Source organism: Apteryx mantelli, chromosome 12, assembly GCF_036417845.1.
Source record: "Apteryx mantelli isolate bAptMan1 chromosome 12, bAptMan1.hap1, whole genome shotgun sequence".
Classification (NCBI taxonomy): domain Eukaryota; kingdom Metazoa; phylum Chordata; class Aves; order Apterygiformes; family Apterygidae; genus Apteryx; species Apteryx mantelli.
In genome coordinates this window covers 20,023,076-20,044,330 of record NC_089989.1, presented here as the reverse complement: position 1 = coordinate 20,044,330, position 21,255 = coordinate 20,023,076, and the positions used below count along the sequence as shown (strand labels likewise).

The 21,255-nt window shown below is 38.3% G+C and overlaps 1 protein-coding gene across 6 annotated transcripts in view; it reads right to left on the bottom strand.

Annotated features, from left to right (window-relative positions):
• Nucleotides 1-21,255, bottom strand: part of ATXN7 (ataxin 7) — a 97,388-nt gene that overhangs the window by 6,152 nt on the left and 69,981 nt on the right. For all 6 annotated transcript variants that reach the window (XM_067303426.1, XM_067303428.1, XM_067303424.1 and 3 more), the window contains 7 exons: nucleotides 8,344-8,596; nucleotides 7,375-7,637; nucleotides 6,417-6,499; nucleotides 4,390-4,655; nucleotides 3,771-3,969; nucleotides 2,464-2,585; nucleotides 1,217-2,177 (listed from right to left, as the gene is read on the bottom strand). In XM_067303426.1, coding sequence (XP_067159527.1) covers nucleotides 1,217-2,177; nucleotides 2,464-2,585; nucleotides 3,771-3,969; nucleotides 4,390-4,655; nucleotides 6,417-6,499; nucleotides 7,375-7,637; nucleotides 8,344-8,596 — 2,147 coding nt within the window. The remainder of the gene's footprint in view (nucleotides 1-1,216; nucleotides 2,178-2,463; nucleotides 2,586-3,770; nucleotides 3,970-4,389; nucleotides 4,656-6,416; nucleotides 6,500-7,374; nucleotides 7,638-8,343; nucleotides 8,597-21,255) is intronic.

Sequence of the window (21,255 nt, the reverse complement as noted above, 5' to 3'; positions counted from 1 at the left end):
TTACAATGGTTTTAGACGTGATTTCCTTCCTAAGTTCATTCAAATTATTTTTTCCCTTTATTTATACTGCACAGTTGAAATGAAAACTATCAAGTGCCAGATAAGATTCAGTCATACGAATGCTTTTTTTTCGTTGCAGTAAGCACATTCATCCCATAAAACCAGTGAGAGTCTCGCCCTACGGCTGAACCTGAAAATTCAGAAACCATTCTGAAAAAGATCTTTCTGACCTCCTACCTCTGCAGTTACAAAGACTTCAGCGTTTTAGTACCAGAAGCAACAAAACATTTCTCAGTTTTTCAGTGTGGAAAACACACCTAGAAAACAAGTCCCAAAATACTCATGGAATTGGGGCTGGATGACCTGAGAATCTGTTGCACCCTCAAAATTTCCCTTGTCGGTGCTCCCTTCAAACTATATCAAATAATTTCTGCTCCTCCAAGTGATCTTCCAAATCAATTTGAATATTTTTGTTAAGAATTCCAAAATACAGGTTTCTAAATTATTTATCATTCTAATTTCTCTAGAACTTTCTAACACACTAGTTCCCCAATGTGACTTTTTTTTTTTTTTAGGACCCCCCCCCAAATTAATTAAAAACAAGATCTGACAGATCCATGAGATCTGCTTTCTTTGTAGTAAATCTGTTTGTTTTACAGACTAAAAAGGTTTCTATCTTATTTGTAATATTTAATCTCGTTATTACTAAGAAGTTAGTCAATGACACCTTGCGATAACAGGCTTATTTTATCACAGTTCTTTTATAATCAGTATCGCTATATTCCACTTCGTAAAATATTTGTTACTGACAAAAAAAAAGAAAAAAAAGAACTTGGGCTGAGACATTCAGCTCAATTTCACAGTTGGCAGCAAGATTTTTTTCTTTTTCTAATGTGAGAACGGGATTTCATCCGGGAGTGATTCACAGGGAACAAATGCAGAACTTGGGATGTTATATTTAAGGTTACTGTTTTCTTTCTTTTTTTTCTGAATAAAAAACACGCTTTATGAGAGAAAGTTGTTCACAAAAATCTTCTGAAAGTGTATTCACTATAAAAACACTCAAAATGAGCAATGGGCAAATAGAAGAAGGGGCAACTATCTTTTACTGGAATTGCATGTGGAATTGGCTAGCTGACAGTTAAGACAACACCATCGACGCGAGTGTGCGAAGAGAGACAGCCTCACTGGCTGACTGCAAGCCAGAATTTCTTACCTGATGAAGAAGAGAATTGTTCATCAGTCCTTGTGTCCCCGGGATTGCACCAGTGTGTTTTGCATGAACGTTATTCACCGATGGCAATTTGGCAACTTTGTTTGACTTGCCGCTGCTGCTGCTGCTGCTGTTTATGCCGCTCGAACCAGGTGAGCACTTCCTTTTCTTTCCTATTAGTTTATCTAGGGAAGTATGTGAATGTGAAAAACTGCTGTGTGAATTTACAGTCAGCTCACTGGACTGATGAACAAATGGCCCTAAGGAGAGAGTGGAATCGCTACTGTTCATCATCACACTCATTCTTTTTATCGATTCTGCAGGGCTTCCAGTAGGAGGACCCCTCCCTGATTGGTCATGCTTGAGGCTAACGGAGTTAGCTTTACCAGTCATACAGTTGAGGCCAACGCTGTGGGACGAGGACGTCACCGACGGATGATAGGAGGTCCCAGAGTTTCCAGAGTTAACCACACAGTTTTTTCTAAAGGACTCTGTGGAATGAGAAGGTGCTAGCAGTGCGGAACTGTTTTTACGCTTCTTTCCTGAGCCGCCGCTGCTACTGGCGCTGCCGGTGCTGTTACAGGTGCCACTGCCAGCAGAAGATTCCTTAGGTTTAAAAGATTTGCTGGATTTCAATTTCTGAGGTTTGCTGGGCATAGGTGAAGGTACTGAGGAAAGCACTGTAGGTGTTGAAGGGGATGAAGACACTTGTCTTGATTGCATACTGCAGACAGGATCCACCGCACCCAAAGTAGCAGGATTGGCATTTAGTGTAGTTCCGTGTGATGGTACCGATTTACTATTCAGAGGCATACAGGAAGGAGATACCAATGCTGGCGATGACATAACCGTGGTGGGTAAAAGGAAACCTGTTGCACTGACACTGTACTGTGAAGTAGGCATTGAGTTTGTCCGATGTGGTGCACGAACAGATGTCGTGTTACTAGATGCTGGAGGAATTTTCCTGCAGGTAAACAGAAGAAAAACAAAAACCTAGGTAGCTACCATTCTTCAGAATAATACCCAGTTTAATAGTACTCCGTTACGGTAACTACATCTTGAGTTTGATTAATGCCACTAAAATATTCTGCTGAATTAATTGTTAATTGTTGCGTAAAAACGTAAAGCATAGACTACCAACCTTCGATTTGATTAATATGAACATGAGATTACTTTTCTGTAACTAAAACTACAGGCTTTATGTATTTCTACAAATACCAACAAGATTAAGAACTTCCATTTCTACTCACTTCCACATCTGTGAATTAAGATGCTTCTCCACCATGAAGTTAAGTGCACATCGAATATGGTTCCACCGCTTATCAAACACGTAATAACCTCTTCCAATTTGCCGACTACCAAATGTGCAAAACTGAAAAGACAGGTTTTTATTGGCATTTCCTACTTTCAGTAACAACTGTCTGAATAATAACACACTTGCTTATAAACAAATATTGCTAAATGAATTTGCTTTTGGATGTTTAAAACAAGGGTAAAAAAACCCCATACATTAGAATTTTTATTTCCATGCTATAACAACTATTTTAAATTTTTGGCCCTACTGTATTGGGATCAATTTCTCCCCATCTGATACTCCCACATTTCTAATCAACAACAGCAGTCAATTTTGAATCCCTCTGATTAAACAGGGAAGGACAGCAGTATAACATTTGCTTCTGAGAAGTTGTCAGCTTATCTGCTCGTAGCCAGTTTTAAAAATAAATAAATAAATAAATAAAGGAGATAATTCAATATTCAGGCTAGGCGATAAAGCTTGTGCATTTAGTAAGACTAACAGTGGTTTGAAAAGACAGAAATTAAAGGGGAAGGCTCATCTACTGCTGAGGTTGCACCTTATGGTTCAACTCCTTTTTTCCAATTATCAGCCTTTTAACATTTAGTTGAAAGCAATAATAATAACCAATCTCATATGAAAGACTTCTAATGTTAGCATACTAAGAAACAACTCACAATCATTTAAAATCTGCTATCTAATGGTACAAACTAGAGAAATCCAGGAGCTGTATCAAATGCAGAAAAATTCCAATATTTTGTGTTTGAAAAAATAAGCATACCATATGCACTAACTTTTGTCAAGATTCAAATATTAAAAAAACATGTTACTGTTCCCTTTACTTGGATGGCTGGCACCTTGGAGTAAAAATGTCAAAAATCTAATAGTGAAATCTCACTTAAAAAAAAAAAGCATTATTTGCATGTCCTTATTCCACACTGATCATTTCCTGGAAATCCCACCTGCCCTCCTACCCCAAATCTGCAGCCCTTTATAGCAATTACAATTCCTTCAGTATTTTGGCATTTTGATTTCTTTTGTATTGCAAAAGTGAGGTCAACAACATATTTTCATGGCACCTTTACTTTGCAAGTACAATTAAACCTTTGCTGTCTGTTTGGCAACAAAATTATTTTCTTAAAATACAAAAAAAAAAAAAAAGTCACATACACCACAGAAAACACCCTGAAAACCCCCAAGATCATTTGGTTCACAAATTCGGAAGCAGTCAGAGACCAAGGTTAACTTTAACTCGAAACGTACAGCGGCTGGTTGAGGATGATGACCTGAATAATGACAATCCAGTTTTTCAACAGGCTCTTCTTTCTCGTCACATTCTCCCTCATCACTGGATAACCGAGATGCTGGCTCAGCTGCAGGCAAGGGAGGGTGAGGGGATTCGTGGACAGAAGGAGAATCGCTAGGGACATTTCCACTGTGCTGGGCTGGACAGCCTGGAGGCCTGGGCAAGGCAAGGCAAGCAGCGCAGGTGTTAGTGAACAGAGGCTACTTTAGCAAGCATTTAAGCTCAGAATTTTTAATTACCTACAAAAGGGACTTTACATTAACAAATTCCCAATGTTTTCTCTAGCCTCAACGCATCTATGGAGAGGAAGGTGGTGGTGTACCCATGGAAGAGCAGTATTGCCTACTTGTTGCAGAACTGCTTTCACTGGTGCAAGTCACCTTTTATTAACCCAAGCGTCAGACCCTCTTTGCTATGAGACGTGGCTCAGCACAGAACTGCTAATTGCAGCCGGTCACCAGGCCCAGAGCAGAACTACTGCCCTCATCCAACAGATCCAGCTCTCTCTCTCAAAACCCACATCATGAAGCTATCAGGATTCATTTCATACCTACGGGATATGCAGGTTTTCCTTACCTTGGAAGACTGGGGGGGTGAGGTTTGGGTTTATTAGGTAATAAAGGCTTTGATTCTGTAAGAGTAACTCCATGAGAATTTTGGTGCAGCTCCTGGGAAGTTTTAGTAGGTGAGGGATGTGGTTCCCTGAGAGGGGGCATCTGCTGATGATGATCCGAATGTCGAAGAAACTCCTTTTCCCTGGTTTTGCTTTTGTGCTCGGCTAACAACACGTCAAATCGTTTTCTTCGACCCTGTACAGCCCTCCGCTGGGTTAAGGAATGTGTCTACAAATCCATGAATAAATCATTAATCCCAGGCTATTAGATTTGTGGAAATTAAACACTCAAACACATGTTTAGAATTCTAGAACAAAGAAAATCATCACATTTGCGGTTTAGTAAATAAACAGACAAATGGCTTGTAAAAGAAGTTTTAAAATTGCTTAGTGGGTGATTATGTCCCTGTATGATTAAAAAAAATGAAAACCAGCAGTTGCTTTAAAAAATTCTTTTAAAGTTCTTTCAAACTTCTTTTTAAAAGAAGCTGCCAAAGCTCTTAAAAGACTAGTGTCAAATCTTTTTCACATCTGTATTTCAACTGCCAGTAATAAAATGGTATCTAAAACCATTTGTCTTACCCTATAGTGCACAACAAAAAATATTAAATATTTACTTTCACCCATAAAATATTTAATACAAATTTAAAAAACAGACTTCTTATGTGAAACACTAAAAATATTTAAAAAACCTTTATCTGCTTTCTTCTAATATACTAACATTCTTTGAAAGCTAATGTAATGAAATACATATTTAACATAAAATACAGCAGAATCCACAGTCAGACAGAACTCAAAGCCCTTTGAACATCCTGAATGCTATTTGGAGTAAAATACATGTGGCACAATCTCTGCATAACGTAAAACAGATGGAAGATATTTTTTTGATTGTTAAAATTATATACAATATCTTATTTTCATAGAGCATAGAAGGTTTGACTGTGTTCATTTAATATAATTTAGACATGGATGACAATTCAGAGAAATATTTTAGGAGTGGGTGTAATATAAGGAATTGCTGAGAAACGATTTTACTTTCTTTCTCTTTTAGGCTTTTGGTTTGTCTAGTTCTCTTGTAAGAGACTCGGTACTCTTCCCTTCGCTATTAGCAAAACCGTTCCCCCAGCAATTCCAAAAGGGCAACAAGCACGTTCACGTTCAGTTCCTTTGGGTCATTAGCACCAGCTTCCTTTTACCTTTGTTCTGCAGGTGGTTTATTTACCAGCTGCTTCCCCTGCTGACGGTTTAGCTGCTTGGCAGGAAAGTAGCTAAATATTACACAATTGCACAGGATTCGGAGCTTGGTTCCTCGGGGCTAAGCGATATCCTTCCCCCGCAAAGAGTTCTGAGCCACAACACACTCTTCATCAAATTGAAAGTTTTTAAAAGATGGTTTAATTTAGAGTTTGACCTCTAGGCATACTCTGTGGCTTCTTCAGATTACTCACTTGCGAGTAAGCTGAAGTCCTGCATCAAGCAGTATTAGCATTTACACAAATAACTCCTCAGTATCTAGCACAGATTTTGTGTTTTTTCCTTTGGATGTGGGGGGAGGAGGGAGAGCTTGTTTATCTAAATCCCGCAGAAACAAATATCATCTTTAATGCTTATGATGGACTTTTAAAAGTTTTCCAGGCTCTCTCCAAACAGAACAGCAACATGCTGGTCTCACACTATCTACATGTGGAATAACATTATAATCTTTCCAATGGCAACATTCTGTTTAAAGGTTTGTAAAAAACAAAAAATAAAAAACCCCTTTGGATTACTTTAAGGAATGGATATTTTTAATAAACAAGTTAATTGAATTTCAAAAACAGCTCCTTCTTCATTTCTGGCAACACGTTTTCAGACATTACCAAGACATGTTACCATTTACAGTGGTAAATACTGACAGCAAAAATTAGTAGTTTTCAGTTTTCTGTCATGTTACTCAGGAAATTAAATTTAAACTTTTCATCACAATCTTATTCTGATTATGATATCCTACCTTGCATGTCAAAGACCTAGTACAGGGCTTCTTGGTTTCCACATCAATGACACCACAGTATATATCAGGATCAAATTCTCTCTCTGTTAAAGGTACATAAATATCCCATTATTGAAAACAAACGGATGTCATAGAGACACTTTGAAATACTAAGATTTATTTTCATCATAGAACTTGACCAAACCAAAAACTATTTTCAAATGTAACACATGCAAATGTACAAATAAAATTACTGAATTAAAACCAAACATGTTCTACTCTTGCAGTGCACCATGCTGAAATACAGATCTCAGCTCTGCAAACAGAACGGAGAAACTCACAGCTGTAAAAGCTCCCAAAGCAGATCCTGCATGCTAGAACTTTTTTTTTTTTTTTAATGTAAACATGATCTTGCAAAACCACAAACAGATTTAAGAGGTCACCATCAACATGAACAGTCACAACCGATGTTTGTTGCTGTTGTTGTTGAAGAACTTTTCTACCATTCTACTAGGACTGTTATTGAGTTTTTGTGTTTCAAGCTTAAAGAGCAGACTGTTGTTTTGTCTTCTAGTTTATGCTGTGCCAGGTGTTCAGTTTTCTACATACCTGTATACCTTTCGTATAGAAAGAAGGAAAATCTTTTACTATCTAATTCTACTATCTTTTAAGATAGAAGAGTATAATTTTAAAACTGTAGGAACTGACAGGCCTCTGAGGCCTGGATGGTTCCTGAAAGCAACAGCAACATTTCAAGTTATTTGCATGCCCCTAAGAACATGTCAAGCTAAACAGTTAAATTCTAATATTTAAAGACATACCACATTAAATTTTAAATTAAAATCTTATGAAAGTTAACATTTAGTTTATTTCTGAAACTTATTTTTTGCAAACGTTTATGTAAAAGCTTATACTTGACTATGCCTATTTCTATATATGCTACTATGAGCAATATAGCAAATAATATTAAAAAAATTACCTGACAATCTTTTATGTAAAAATTTCCTATTATTTGTATTTTCTTCAGGTTTCTTTTCCAAAAATGGAGGCACAGAGAGAAGACCTTTACCATTCAGTATCTGTCCAGGGGAAGGCAAGGGTGGCTTTGGTATTGAGGGACAATTAAGGCCAGTCTTTATTGAGGAACTCACAGTAGTAGAACAAGTTGGACCAACAGCAGCTTTCAGTTGGGCACCATCTATCTTTGGATGAATCTTTTCCACTTTGACAGATGGAGTCATGCTATTATTTATGGAAACAAATGGAAAAAAAATTGCAGGCAACTGTAATATCACAGAGTCATAAATTATCAAAACTATGTAAAATATGTTTTATTACTCAACAATACTCTGATCTATTCACAATATAGATTTTCTTAGTTGACCTGTCTCCTTTATTCCCAGTTCTCTTGTTTTAAATTTTTTCATTATCTATTTTCACATTTTTTGATGATGTCCACAATTTTTTCTGTCCTCTTTTCCCCACTTCCTCGTAAGTATTTCGGGGAGTCATCAAGGACTTCAGAATCTGTAATTTGAATTCACAGATACAGCATATCACAAAAGCAACTGGAATGTCCTGTTATGTCGCAGAGAGCAAATTATGTTATTCATTCTATAATCTGTGACGTGTGCAGGTCAAAAATCACCCAAATGGGGGCTAAAACTCACTTATGATCAAAGTATACAGATTTGATCAGAGACCTGAGTCCCCCTAGTAAAATGATCTTTATTTGTACTGATTCAAGATAAACTTTTGCAAGACTTCTTACTCAACAATGCCATTAGCATACCCATAATCTTAAATTTGGCTGCTAGAAAAGACCTAGGGGAGTTTAAAAATGTCATCTTTTAAACCAAAAACCTTGTGAAGCCAAAAGAAATGCTACTGATATAGCAATTTCTATGCAAGTAATAAAACTTAATTCTTTGTCAACATGCATACTCACATTTTATCATGGGGAACTTTGCTATGCTGTACCGGATGCATTAGCCTATTGTTTCCACTGATCTGCAGCTTGTCTTTGGGTGATTTCAACAACTTGGAATTGGATGATGATGCACTAGTACCTCCACTGGATGAACGATTGCTCCCACTTCCGCTGCTACCTTTGTTTTTTGAAGGGAAAGATGAAATGAGGGAAAATACTGAAGAGGAGGGAGGAGTCAAAGGCGGCTTGCTAGAGGAGCTGTGTCTTCTTTCTGAAAAGAAAAAGGGGAAAAAAAAAAGAAGGGGGGTTAAATTCCTAAAGCCCATACAGAAGCAATTCTTAAATACTTCATGTTGTCATTTACTCTATTAACATTTTTTTCTTTATTGGCCTAGGAGGTCTCCAGCCACACATACAGCCTAGAGGATTCAAGCCTCACTGTAATCCGTGAGGCTCCATTCATTGCTGGTCCCCAGTTGGTCACGGGAGTCTCTTAACTTTGTGAGCTACATTCCTCAGCCACTAAAGCTTAGCTTTTAATAAACACTCCCCACTCTCTCTCCATCTTAAAGAACAAGAAAATGAGAATCAAACCCAGACCTCAGACACACAAAGCAAAGAGAGACCTCTCCTCGGGCCAGGCAAGCTTGCAGATCAGATTTCCTCAAGGAATAACAATTATCTCTTCTTATGTCTCCTAACGGTCAGAACAATAACAGAGTAAGAATTTTAACTTTTATTTCATGACAATCTTTTGGTATGGTCTGCTAGACCTTCAGTGTGGAACACCCCTGGGAATAGAGACTCAAGCATTGATTTACACTGTAATTTTTCCTATTACTAATTCTATTCTTTATTTCAAAATATGACCAGTTTAGGGAAGAATTCTCTTTTAGCAACAGTACCAAAAGGAGCAATACCAACTGCAATAAAGGGTTACAGACACCCTTCTGTGAAAAAGTATTTCTCAGCATTTGAATAAAGAGAGGTCAGGTTCCATCAGTGAACGTGTTGGAAAAGAAATGCCATAACTGATAAAGCTTAGGAAAGGAGAGTAGTACCGTTAACATGACTATATTTCTTGCACTGCTTCAGTTAGAATAGCGTGCACTTTGAAGAGGGCTCTCTGGAACAATGAATTCTCAGTCACAATATACTTGACAGCTTCATGGAGTACCCAGCTCTGCCTACACACAGACATGTTAATTGACTGGTCAACTGATATTTGGACACCTGTGATTCCTAGATGATATATGTAATCAACAACTGCTTATAGGCATGTCTCTGGCAATCAAATACATGCACACCATGGATCTAAGAGAGAGAACCAAGAATTAACAGGTCCGTGTATGGAGTGGAAAGGCACCTTCTTCTTGCCAGTAATAATATCAACCAGTACTGTTAATAGTACCTAAATCCACCATTTGGCTATCCCAATTGCAGAAGCAACTTACAGATTTTGACATTAATTAACCTAAATGATCAAGGAAGCAGGCTACTCATGAAGTTACAATAACTATAGTCAACTCTTTCACCTGCAGGAGAGTGAAAGTCCTGTCCAGTGCAACCAGTCCAGAAATCTGTAACTCTCTAGAGAATGCAAATAATACACTGATGTTTTGCTTATATGATCCAGATCCCCCCCCCCCCCCAATCCTAACTACAGAAATCACATGCCGCTCAGATGACAGCCAGTCAGGACTGCATTCATAGCAGGAAGCTGTCAAACAAGAAATCACCAGCCCTGAACCAATCTGGTCCAGCACACCACCGCTGCCCTGCTTCTGCAAGCCAGACTAGCAGAGGGCAGGAACGAGGGAGAAAGCAAGCAATGCAAGAGGAAGGCACAGCTATCTAGGACCTGGCAAACTAAATTCTTACAGATGTGGGGAACTAGAATTTTAAGTATGCTCATTAGCTCATAAAAGATTTATAGGTGTAAAAGCATAGAGTTTTGTCTAGGAAATTCCAGTCAAGAAATGGTCTTTTGAGACTGAACCAAGGGATCTATATTTATGTTTCTCTGTTTGTCTACCTGCGAAATGGATATAAATTACCTAAAGAACCTTCATCAAAAGAATCAGTCGCTTCTTGATTAATATTTACAAAAAAGCTCCGAGATCTCAGGTGAAATGCCCAACAGAAATACAGAACAAATGCAGTGATTTATCATCTCACCTGAAGAAGTAACAGCTTTAAAGTTATTCGTATTTAGAATGACAAGCTGACTAATCACCTGTGACGATCAATATTATCTACTTACTTTAGTGTTATAGAACCAGATGCCATAGAAGAGTTCTCAAGTGAAGCATGTTAGCATATTTATATTCTAGTAAATGGCTGTGCTTCTTATATGACATACTGCTTATTGCCAAATGTCTTTTTATAGCAATGGCAAGAATCCCTGAGCAGCTTTGATAAGTTACTATTTGAGGGCCATTAGTTCAGCGATGCTAGACCCATATATGAATGGTAGCAGAATTACTCTGTGAAATAATGAGAAAAATTCCCTAATATTCTTCCACTTTCTGCATATTTAACAAATTCAAAGTCCAAGCAGTTATCACAGTTAAAAATAATCCAGTGGATCACCAATGCAATCTTTGGGAGTTTATTCTGTGGGGTTTTTTTGTTTGTTTTTTTTGTTTGTTTTTTTGAAAGAAGAGAAGGGTGTTACTTCATTGGAAAAAACTTGGTGGAGGGTGGAGAGAAAGGGATTAGAATAATAATTAAGACCAAGAACATCATGCCTTCCATCATTAGCAACAAACTATGCAAAATATTAATCTGAACTGTTGATCCAAACAACACAGACACTTCTCCTCTGGCAAGTTTAACTGGTACTGTTCAATCAGCTCTAGACTGAGATGTTGCCAGCTACTATTCACCTGAATGTTTCATAGCACCAGCCTCAAAATAAATGAGTTTATAAAAAAGGAAGCTTTTTTAACCAGTGACAGTTAAAAAAATTGACCTCAGAGAACTGAGACTGATGCTAATCAGTCATCCAGATTACAGTCTACCTATTGGATAGAATGGAAATAAGCACAGACAAACAATTTGAAATGAAAAAAAGCCAAATGAGCATTTTCTATAATTCTATAACCCTTCCTTAATGTGAAGGTGAATTTAATCCTTCATTAAAAAAAGATAAATTTCTGGTTTTATGATTGCAGAACCCATAAAGTTGTCTAACAAGATTCTAGTAAGCCTCACTCTTACTTCCAGGACAATGGGAACAAAAGCAAGCAAGGAAATCCTTGAGATGTAACCAACCCTATTCCATGATGTGACAGTAAGAGTCAAACAATTACCTACTGCTTACCATTAGGGAAACTGTTCTTACTGAAGTCCCAGAAACTGCAGAGAGCAGTTTGCTACCTATTACAGGAATCTTAACATCAGTCGGCATTGCTTATGCTTCGTGGGTGGCTATAGGGAGGACAGAGCCAGGCTGTTCTTGGACTAGATCACCTCCAGAGGTCTCTCCCAAGCTGGACCTGGACTTGGCACTGGACTCTTCCAACTTGCCCATATCTTGCCTGCCAGACCAGGGATTCAAAACTCAATCCGCTGGCTATTCGCTTGCTAGTGCCGCCCACCACGCAGCTGTACTGGATATCAGAGGAGGTGACCACAACGTTCCTTACGAAAGGCTCTAACATTTGTTGTAATATACTAAAACAATAAGAGAGATACTACTCTGTCGTAGAACTGTGAAACTCACTCCTTTTTCTGTATGCAACCATGACTTGCGTAGCTGATCAAAGTAACAAGACCTCTCAGCAGTTTCTGAGCATTCTCTAATTTTCGGTAACCTGCTTGGACGTGTCCAGCGTTGACTAACTAACAGGCAGAGCGGCTATTACAGCTGACTGACTGAGAGAAGATTATGGGAATCTACAGCAGTCCTGGTCAGAGCGTGGTCCTCTACCAAAGATTTACTCATCACATTTAATGTTTCCATGTTCTTATAAAAATCATGTTTTTAAGTGAGACCTGTTTAAGCTCTGTTTTGTAAAACTTCTGAAGTCTACTAACATTTCTTCTTATGAAAGAAAGTTAATATCACCTTCCAGATGACATATATTTTAAGCAAGGCGTACGTATTTAGTGAATGTATTTATTGTCAGGATGACATAGTCTTTTAACTGAAAAATTACTACACAAGCTGTCACTGAATAATCAAGACGACTGTGCATATTATGCTAAACATATTATAATGATGAATTCTACTAATCATCTGCCAGTCTATTATAGTTCCCGTTTATCATTAACTCTGACTCAGCCTGAAAATATTTAAAAATATAATTATCTCCAGGTGTTCAGTTTTCAAATTCAGAAGTTAACATCCCTGCCCCTTCCCTTCACAGAACTCTCTTGAAAGCAAAACAAATTTTTTATGGCAGGATTTCTTTTATAACACCTCAAAGTGATATTACAAATACTGCACCTGTGAATATGGTTCTAATCTTTAAAATCTGTGATTTTTTCTTTTTCTTTCTTTTTTTTTGTTTTTTTTTTTTTTAAACCAGAAAGATATAGCCTAGGCTTTGGAGAATTAACCAAAAAGTTTTCCTCAATCGTTTTCAGGCTTGTAATAGGCATATGACAGACCCAAAAATATATTAAAGAAAGAAAACTGAATCACATTGTTTTGTCCCCAACATAATCAGTGATGAGCAGAGTACTACCAAATGCTGTATGTTGAGAGTATCTGACCTAAATCAAAAGCTTGCATTCTACACTAAACCTTAGCAGATAAACTCCCCCCTAAAAATCCTTGCACTTATCTAACGTCTTTGTTGTGATAAGGAGAAGAGCTGTATAGAGAGTTAGAAAGCTGTGAAAAGAGGTTGTATTCCAGCAACTGTCTGTGCTCAGTGACTAGGGCAGGCACTGAACCAACACTTTGGAAAAACACAGTGACAGTTTGTGTGCAATTGGGCTTGCGGTTGAGCAAGAAATACATAAGCAGACTGCCAAAGCACACAGAATATCATCACAAAAAGGGCACTGATAAGGTGAAACCTTTTCAAGAGTTTTAAAAACATTAAATAGTCTCACTAGGCCACTAGCCTGGCTGTCAATTTCTGTGGCTTTAAAAATTGTATTTTCCATTATATATTTATTTTCACTAATCAAATGCAATATGAAAGCTCCAAACTATATAGAGACTACATAAGACAACCATGAAAAGTAACTATACACCAACTTCTGACAAAATGGAAAAAAGAAGGGGGAGGGGGGAGGAGAAGAAGGAAAAAAAAGGAAAAAAAAAAAGGCTTCTCACCACTTTTGGTTACTTCTTGTTCCATCAGTGGGTGAACACTTGGCCTTATTATGATTTATAACCTTATTTTTATGTTAAAGTAACAGAAGATATCCTTTTACAGAAAAAAAAAAGAGATTCTGTTTTTCAGAAAATATGCCTTTCTTTGCTATATGATTAACAACAAAAAAAAAATTAACAGTAACACCCCCCCTTAATTTTCAGCGCGCTCTTCTCAGGCCTACACTTAGTTCCTAAGCTCCAGGACACATTTAGCGGTGTTCACTCTCTCTGTGCATCAATTAATAGCTTTGGGCAGCAAATAAGATGTACAGCTCAAGTTTCAGAAACCCATTTTTTTATACTGCCTCCTTATGTAAGTACTGGGCAAAAAGTCAAACTGACCTGTGTCAGCGCTAGGCGAACCATCATTAAAAATGCAGCACGCCCATTCAAACACACGCACGAGCTTAGCTCAGTAAAGTGCGTTGCAACTGCAGTTAACATTCAGAAAGCCAGTTTTAACACAGGTTAACTTAGGTGTAAGAATTTAATTCAGACCACGGAATTAAATGTGTGTATTGATACAAAGCATAAAAGTAAGCTTTATGCTTATGTTACTATTAATATATCTGTTTCATCTAAAGTACAAGTGCTACTTAGGACAAACTTTTCTTTTTTTCGTCATACCTGAGCTACTGCCTGGCTTGTTTCGTTGTCAGTGGTTTGGCCTGCCAACAGTATTACTATTCTGTTTAGATAAACCACTTCCTAGGCACACCCATTCAAGGAAAGGCATTCCTAGGAAAGAACTAATACTCATACCAGGAAAATTTTTAAATTGCACATATCATCCATATCTGGACATTTACAGAAATGTACAGACAGCTATGCTGAATACAAATGTCTGATTTCATATCTATTAATGGGTTTAAATTAAAAGAGAGAACTCTTCCAGAGTCACAGGGGCGCAGAGAAGCCAGCCCAGCTGCAATACGTCCGAAGAATAAGGGGAGGAGGGTTTCAGTGGGCCAAAAGAAACTAAAAACCCAAAGACTAAAATTCAGTAGCTGCTGTACAGCCTCATCTGTTAATTCCATTTGAGAAATCCCCTAAACTAAGGTATTTTCCAAATTGGGAGCCCTCCCCCCCCACCCGCCGCCTTTTTTTTTTCCTTCTTCTTTTAAGAAGATTGCTAAACTCTTTTGAAAAACTGCTCAGCATCGCCCTACTGTCTTCTAAGGTTAAATCTAGCAGCGATGCAAGTGTAAGATGCCAGAGCGGACCAGTTCAACAGGCATGTCTCCCTCCAAGCAGAGGGGTATTTAAATTCTCTTAAAAAATAGGTAGTGATAATTAAACAACAGAAGTTTAGGAACATCTGGTCTGGATTATGAAAGAAGTCTAGGGAAAGTTTAGGAGAAACAGAGACAAGCATCAGCTAGCATCTGATTTAAATGAATACAAGTAATTATTTTGTCTTCTTTTAAACAATCTTAGTCTGTAGAATTACGTAAATATTTTCAACTTTTCATATCCAATATTGATAGTTTTGGGGTTTTGTTTTTTAAACAGGCATTTAAATTTTACAGAAATTAGTGGCTAAACTCTCCACAGCCTAGACAATATTTCCTGCTCACCAGTAAGGGACAGTGGATACATACTGAATATTAGGAAAGGTGAGTTCATTAGCAGTGAGCTTGGCAACCCGCTCGTACAGCACTGTAGTACTCGGATGACATAACTGGGCTCTAGGTGCTCACGGGAGCTGTTTCCATCTAAACTAACTAAACTGAATAGAGCTGTGAAAAATATAAGATTCTTGAAATAAAAGGTTCTATCTACCTTAAGTGAATTCACAGCATTTGAGAAATGAGTTAAGTACAGCTGTACTAAAACACATATCATTTACTTGAGGATAAAATTCGTTTGATGCCATGATGAATACTAGCCTTCCTGAGAAATTGTGAAATAATTTTCTTGATGTGCTAATTTCTCCAGAAGGATCAGACTCATGACATGAATTAAGTACACAGCTCCAGAAGAGCATTTTGAGCAGTAAATCTGGATTTGACCAGAGGCGCCAGAAGTCCTCTGTGCTAAAAAAAAAAAAAAGGGGTAGTTTTGAAGACACATCCCTCCCCTGCATTTTTTGTTGACCAGCTGAAGTCCTCAGCCAGCGTAGCCCCTTGCGAACCGCTCGGGGAGAGCCCCTCATCGCAGCTGTGGATTTTACTGCAGCAACCAGCTGAAATCCCTTTCACAGCTCTCGCCCCCACTGGCAGCGTGCAGCTGGCTGGGAGCAGTCGCCCCCCAGGGATCTTGATCTGCTGCTCCCTGGCTTCTTGCTGCTTCATTATGCTGCTCTAATCAGGGGGCCTAGATACCACGGATTCTGCCTTAATCTTCCACCGACGTCCCCTTAATCATTGGATCGGTTTTGTGTGCAGCCTGAGTCACGGCGAGGTCGCTCCACCTTCAGTTGTGCTGCGCAAAAACTTGCACTTTAGCAGAACAGGCGGCACCTACACAAAGTTGTATTTTTCACTCCAGCAAGAAAGTTACAGTAAAGAATAGTCACAGAGCAGAAGCTATTAATACGACAGATTACCAAGGTTCGTTTGGCACGAGTACAAGCTGTCATGTCACCAGAGAGAATTCATATTATTACTATTTCATTAAAAAAAAGAAGAAACACCACACTGGTGTGGACACTGCTTGCAACCAGCAGTTGCTACTATTGTTTACCACCAGCGTTAGTCAAACCACAAAGAGAATCTGCCTGCTAGTCATGTAGGCTTCTGGCATGGCATTCAGAGGAAAACAACACTTCAGCGGGAAAGAAAAAAAAAAAAGTTTAAGGAAGTCGGCTATTTATATTACAGCAGAGCAAATGCAGCTTAGGTGGCACATACAGCATGCGTTATGTTATTTCATGCAGCGACATCGCTCACCACAAAAGTCTTCCTTGTCTTGACCAGAGTTATTTGATATTATAAATAAATAGTAATAGGCATAAATTATTTGCCTAAGAAACAGGTTTGTAAAACATGCTTTCCACACACCAAGCTATCGATACTGATGCAACCTAATGGCCTGCACTTCCTCACTTTAAAAATAATCAGCACATTTGGAGTACAGAGGAGTTCCTATTGCCTGTGATTCATACCATTACTTAAAGAGGCAATTAAGCTGCAATGATAAAACTTCACTGCAAATATGCCTCTTCTGGGTGTTTTCTAGAATCCATTAAAATGCAATACCTGACTAGTTTTGAAGAGTATATTTTAAAACCTTACGGTTCACCTCCACAACCTGGTATGTTAACACGTTTGCTTTGCCTAGTGAAGATTTAAAATGTACTGGTTTATGTTTTTACAATACACCTCCACCACATATGTGCTACAGCGTTGTTCAGACAAAGACAGTCTTGTATTTATTTAAGCTGAGATTATAATAACCCAGAAGATACAGCTGCCTTCTTCGGGGCAAGAGACAGACTTTCATTCAAGTTCAGGTCATACATTATAGAGCAAAAAATAACTACAGAGATGAACAATTTTTTAAATTCCCTTTAAAATGTTCTTTCAAATTAAAGCAATTCTGGGGGGCTTCAACTTGGTGAATTTCAGTGAAACATTTATAGTCTCCCACAGTGAGAACTCAGAAAGTTATTTTCCTCAAAAAATCTTTTGTCGAAGCCAAATAAACCAGGTACATCAAGACCTTTCTAATTGCTGAGTATGCTCCAAAAATATTTGTCAGCTCCTAGTACATTTTTACTTCTCAAATGAGGACTATATCAACATGAAGTTTTAAATTTCATCTGTTTTCTGCATCTTTGTTTAAAGTAAGTGTTTGGGTGTTATTTCCTGCTCTACTGTCCAGCAGTCCCAATCTGGACTGAGCTCTCCTTGTTCCAGACATGAATTCCTAAAACATTCCCTTGTCAGTCACCTCCAAAACACATACCACAAATCTCCCTAAAGAGCATATAAAAGCTGGCTAAGCTTTAATTAGGGTACACTGAATTTATTATGAAAATTCATGGTTATAGAGAATGAAGGTTTTTTTTATGGTACTCTTTGGTTACAAAAATGCACAATTCAGAATGCACAAATTCTCATATGTACGGATATTTGGTTTTTGGGGTATCATTCCAATGCTGAAATCCCTCCATATTAATTCACATTGATTTAAAACATATAAATAAAACCCATACGCATATTCATAATGATGGTCCAAGCACACTTAATCATGCTTCCTCATGAAATCCAAACTTCAAAGCAATCAAAAGCCACCGATTATTTTGAATGATATATTTGTAAGAATAACTACTTGCAATTAAAAGTTTCATGTAACCTATTTCCTATCAGTACAGAACTCCTAGACTGACAAAGACTTCAATTCAGGTTTTACTTCGGTTTGTTCTTAAAAGCTACTTTACCAGAGCACTTAATAGAGGAAATGAGAGCAAAACTGGGAATCAGAATACATCCTCTGAGAAGTGTTCTGGCTTTCCTCTTCCCCAGCCTTGCTGTGGGGCATTAAGTGTGCTACTTCATCTCTCTGAAGTTTCCCAACATTTAAGTTTGAATACTTGTGAATTATTTACTCCAAGAGGTGTTATGATGGTTAGTTAGTTAACCGCATCCCTTTGAACATAAGCAGAACATAAGTGTTAGCTATATTATTAATTTGTTCATTTCATTAAAGCAAGTACTGAGAAGTACTGGCTGCTTTTAAAACTATATATAAAAAAAACAATTGCTCTGTGTTTGATTTCTAAATACAAATGTTTATAATTTTTCTAGGGATTTACTTTCTAGAACTGAAATCCACTCATAAGTGACCCCTATGCAAAATATTTTAGATATAGAATTATGAAATTCTGTGTAAGCATCATTACATTTTTGTTGCTGTGGTTAAAGAAAACAGAGGGAGCAGTGGAAAAAAGAGACCATTTTCATTATTCAGATTCTGAATGCCCATTTCAATACTTTAAAGTTGGATTTCTAAAAGGAAACAATTCTGTAACCATAATTTAGGGTATTTAAATGATGTATTTTAAATGATATGAACATAACTACAGCGCAGCTAGAATAGTGCCATTATTCTCCAATACTGCAGTCCTAACTCAGCAGGAACGGCCACCTCCACCTCCCTGCCCCACCAGGGATCGGGCAGCTCCCAGCAGAGCACACACCGCGCTGTTAAGGATGCGGCAAAAGTCAGCAACGCTAACATCTATTTCAATAAATAACCTTCAAGTAGATCCCCTCTTCCACTCTTTCCTTCCCACAACTCCCTACACAGTACTAATGCTAGTTTTTCCAATTTTTCCACATATTAGTTACTAATTCATACAAAACCGGTGTATTCAGAGCGCATGAGTAGTTCTGTAATCAAATTTCATAGGATTTAAGATTTCTCTTTAAATTTTTTGCCCCCGAGAGATGTAAAATAACCTCTAAGGCAGCAACCACCACAGTACTGTAACCCCAAGTCTGCAGAAAGATTCTACAATTTTGCTGTTTCTTGCGGCTCTCTGACACAGTGGCAAACGGAAATTAGTGACGCTCTGGTCGGGCTCCCTTCAGCGATTCAGACCCTGGTGGAGAGCAGTAAAACCCTCGCGAGCAACGGGGGAAGATTCACAGAGGCAGGACATTAAATTGCCTCCTTTGCTCAGGTAAAGCCAAATGCAAAGGACATAACGTCTCAACAAGACTCGGGCATAATGTCCACGAACAACCTTCTGGTATCCCTTCCTGAGCAACCTGACAAGAGGTAGGGGGGAAAAACTGATTTCTCGCCAGGCAATCGGCCCTAGACCTTTTGGTTGGTAGCCGTCTCGTAAATCTGTCGAGCACTGGCATATAAATATTGCAAAGTTATTATGGACAGACAGTTGAGTGTCTCAGATGGCAACCAGGCCATGGAGAGATTATAATATCCACAGCAGAGTACATGAGCGCTAATCTCTGTGTAGCCTGTTGATGACATGACAATACCTGCACTGTCTGATTAAAAACCAGGCATTGAATAAACCATATTTTTGCTATTAAAAAAAAATATTTGGCATAAATTTAGGAGTATTCACAATAATAATAAACAAAAGCATCAAACAGAAGTAGCCTGTACGGATCAACAGTGTACCAAGATGCAGTAAGGGTCAAATTCCTCAAAAAATATAGTTGCAAAACTGTTGTGAAAAATCTCATTTATGTTTAATCTGAATGACATTAAAAAAAACTTCCATTCTTCAAAATAAGCATAAAGCAAATTAAGAATACAACTATTACACCAAAGTTTAATAAAATGATTAGTGAGCAGAAGTTTAATAAAAAGTGTGTTGAAAGCATGAAAATGAAGAATTAAGGTAAGAACCACCTGATTTCTGATTTTCCACCTCTGCCCTTTTTCTACTCAGAAACTGGGTTTACAACTACTCCACCATGTTTTTCCCCTTCAGCATCAACAATACTACTTACAAGACCTTATCACATAATAATATTATAATACTGGTGTAATATATTCACGACTTCGCATATTCAAATGCCTGTCTAGCTTTCATCTCGCTAATGCTTCTATTCACACTACAATCAGGAATTTCAATGTTTTTCCCTGTAGCTATTTCCTTACATGAACCAAACTTTAATCCTTGTATGTTGATTGTCAGACTCAGCTCTGCTACAAGAAATCTGCTGAGGTTGAGAACTTTTTAAAAGCTGTTAGTGAACCAAAATACAAAGGGGCTAATGGCCTTGCTGGTAATGCTCTAGGGATGGGTATAAGGAGAAGATCTCCATGTAAAAGAGAACAAAAGGAATGAATTTCCTTAATAGAAGAGTAAATATTACAGGTTATACAAAAATAGTAGTGTCAGGTAAGTAAATCAGATTCTTTGATATTGTCATTAAGAAACTACAAGATAAAAAGACAACAGAAATATTTTTCTTGTGCGCTGCATGAATAACCAGTGAAATCCACTGCCACACAATATTAAAGCTTTGTGAGACTAAAAAAAAAAAAAGAAAAAAGATAAACATGCATATGGATACGTAGCACGAGCCACAGTACCAAATGCAATAGTCCCTTGTGCCCCAAGGCGATTACTCTTCATGCTGAAGATGAAGCAGCGCTGCCCGAGGGGGCTGAGGAAGAGCCTTGCTTCCCTGGCTACCTGCGATCCGTCACGGGCTTCCTGCCCCGTTCTCCGTACAGCTGGCCCCGGGGCACACACCGGGCACACATCGGGCACGCCGCAGCCGGGGAGGGCCGGCACGGCACGGCAAGGGGGTGACAGCGTCAGCAAGCCTGCACAGCTGCCTGCACAGCTGCCTGCACAGCTGCCTGCACGACCGCCGCGCAGAAGAACCGCGCGGAGCAACCGAAGCGGCGCGAGGGACGCACGGCTGCTCTGACCCATCGGCTCGTTCCGCCTTTCGCTGTCCGAGTTTTTCAGCTAAAGACAGATTTTTAATTTGAAAATACGACTTTTCAGGAAGAAAGGAAAGTCAGCCTGTGATAAGGGGGAATCACAGTCTTTCTTTAAAGATGTTTCAGGTGTTAAGCACCTTTTCAAAATTTGAAATCTCTTAGAATATAAATACTCAAGCCACAACATCAACGGGCAACAGAAAATAAGTACTTTG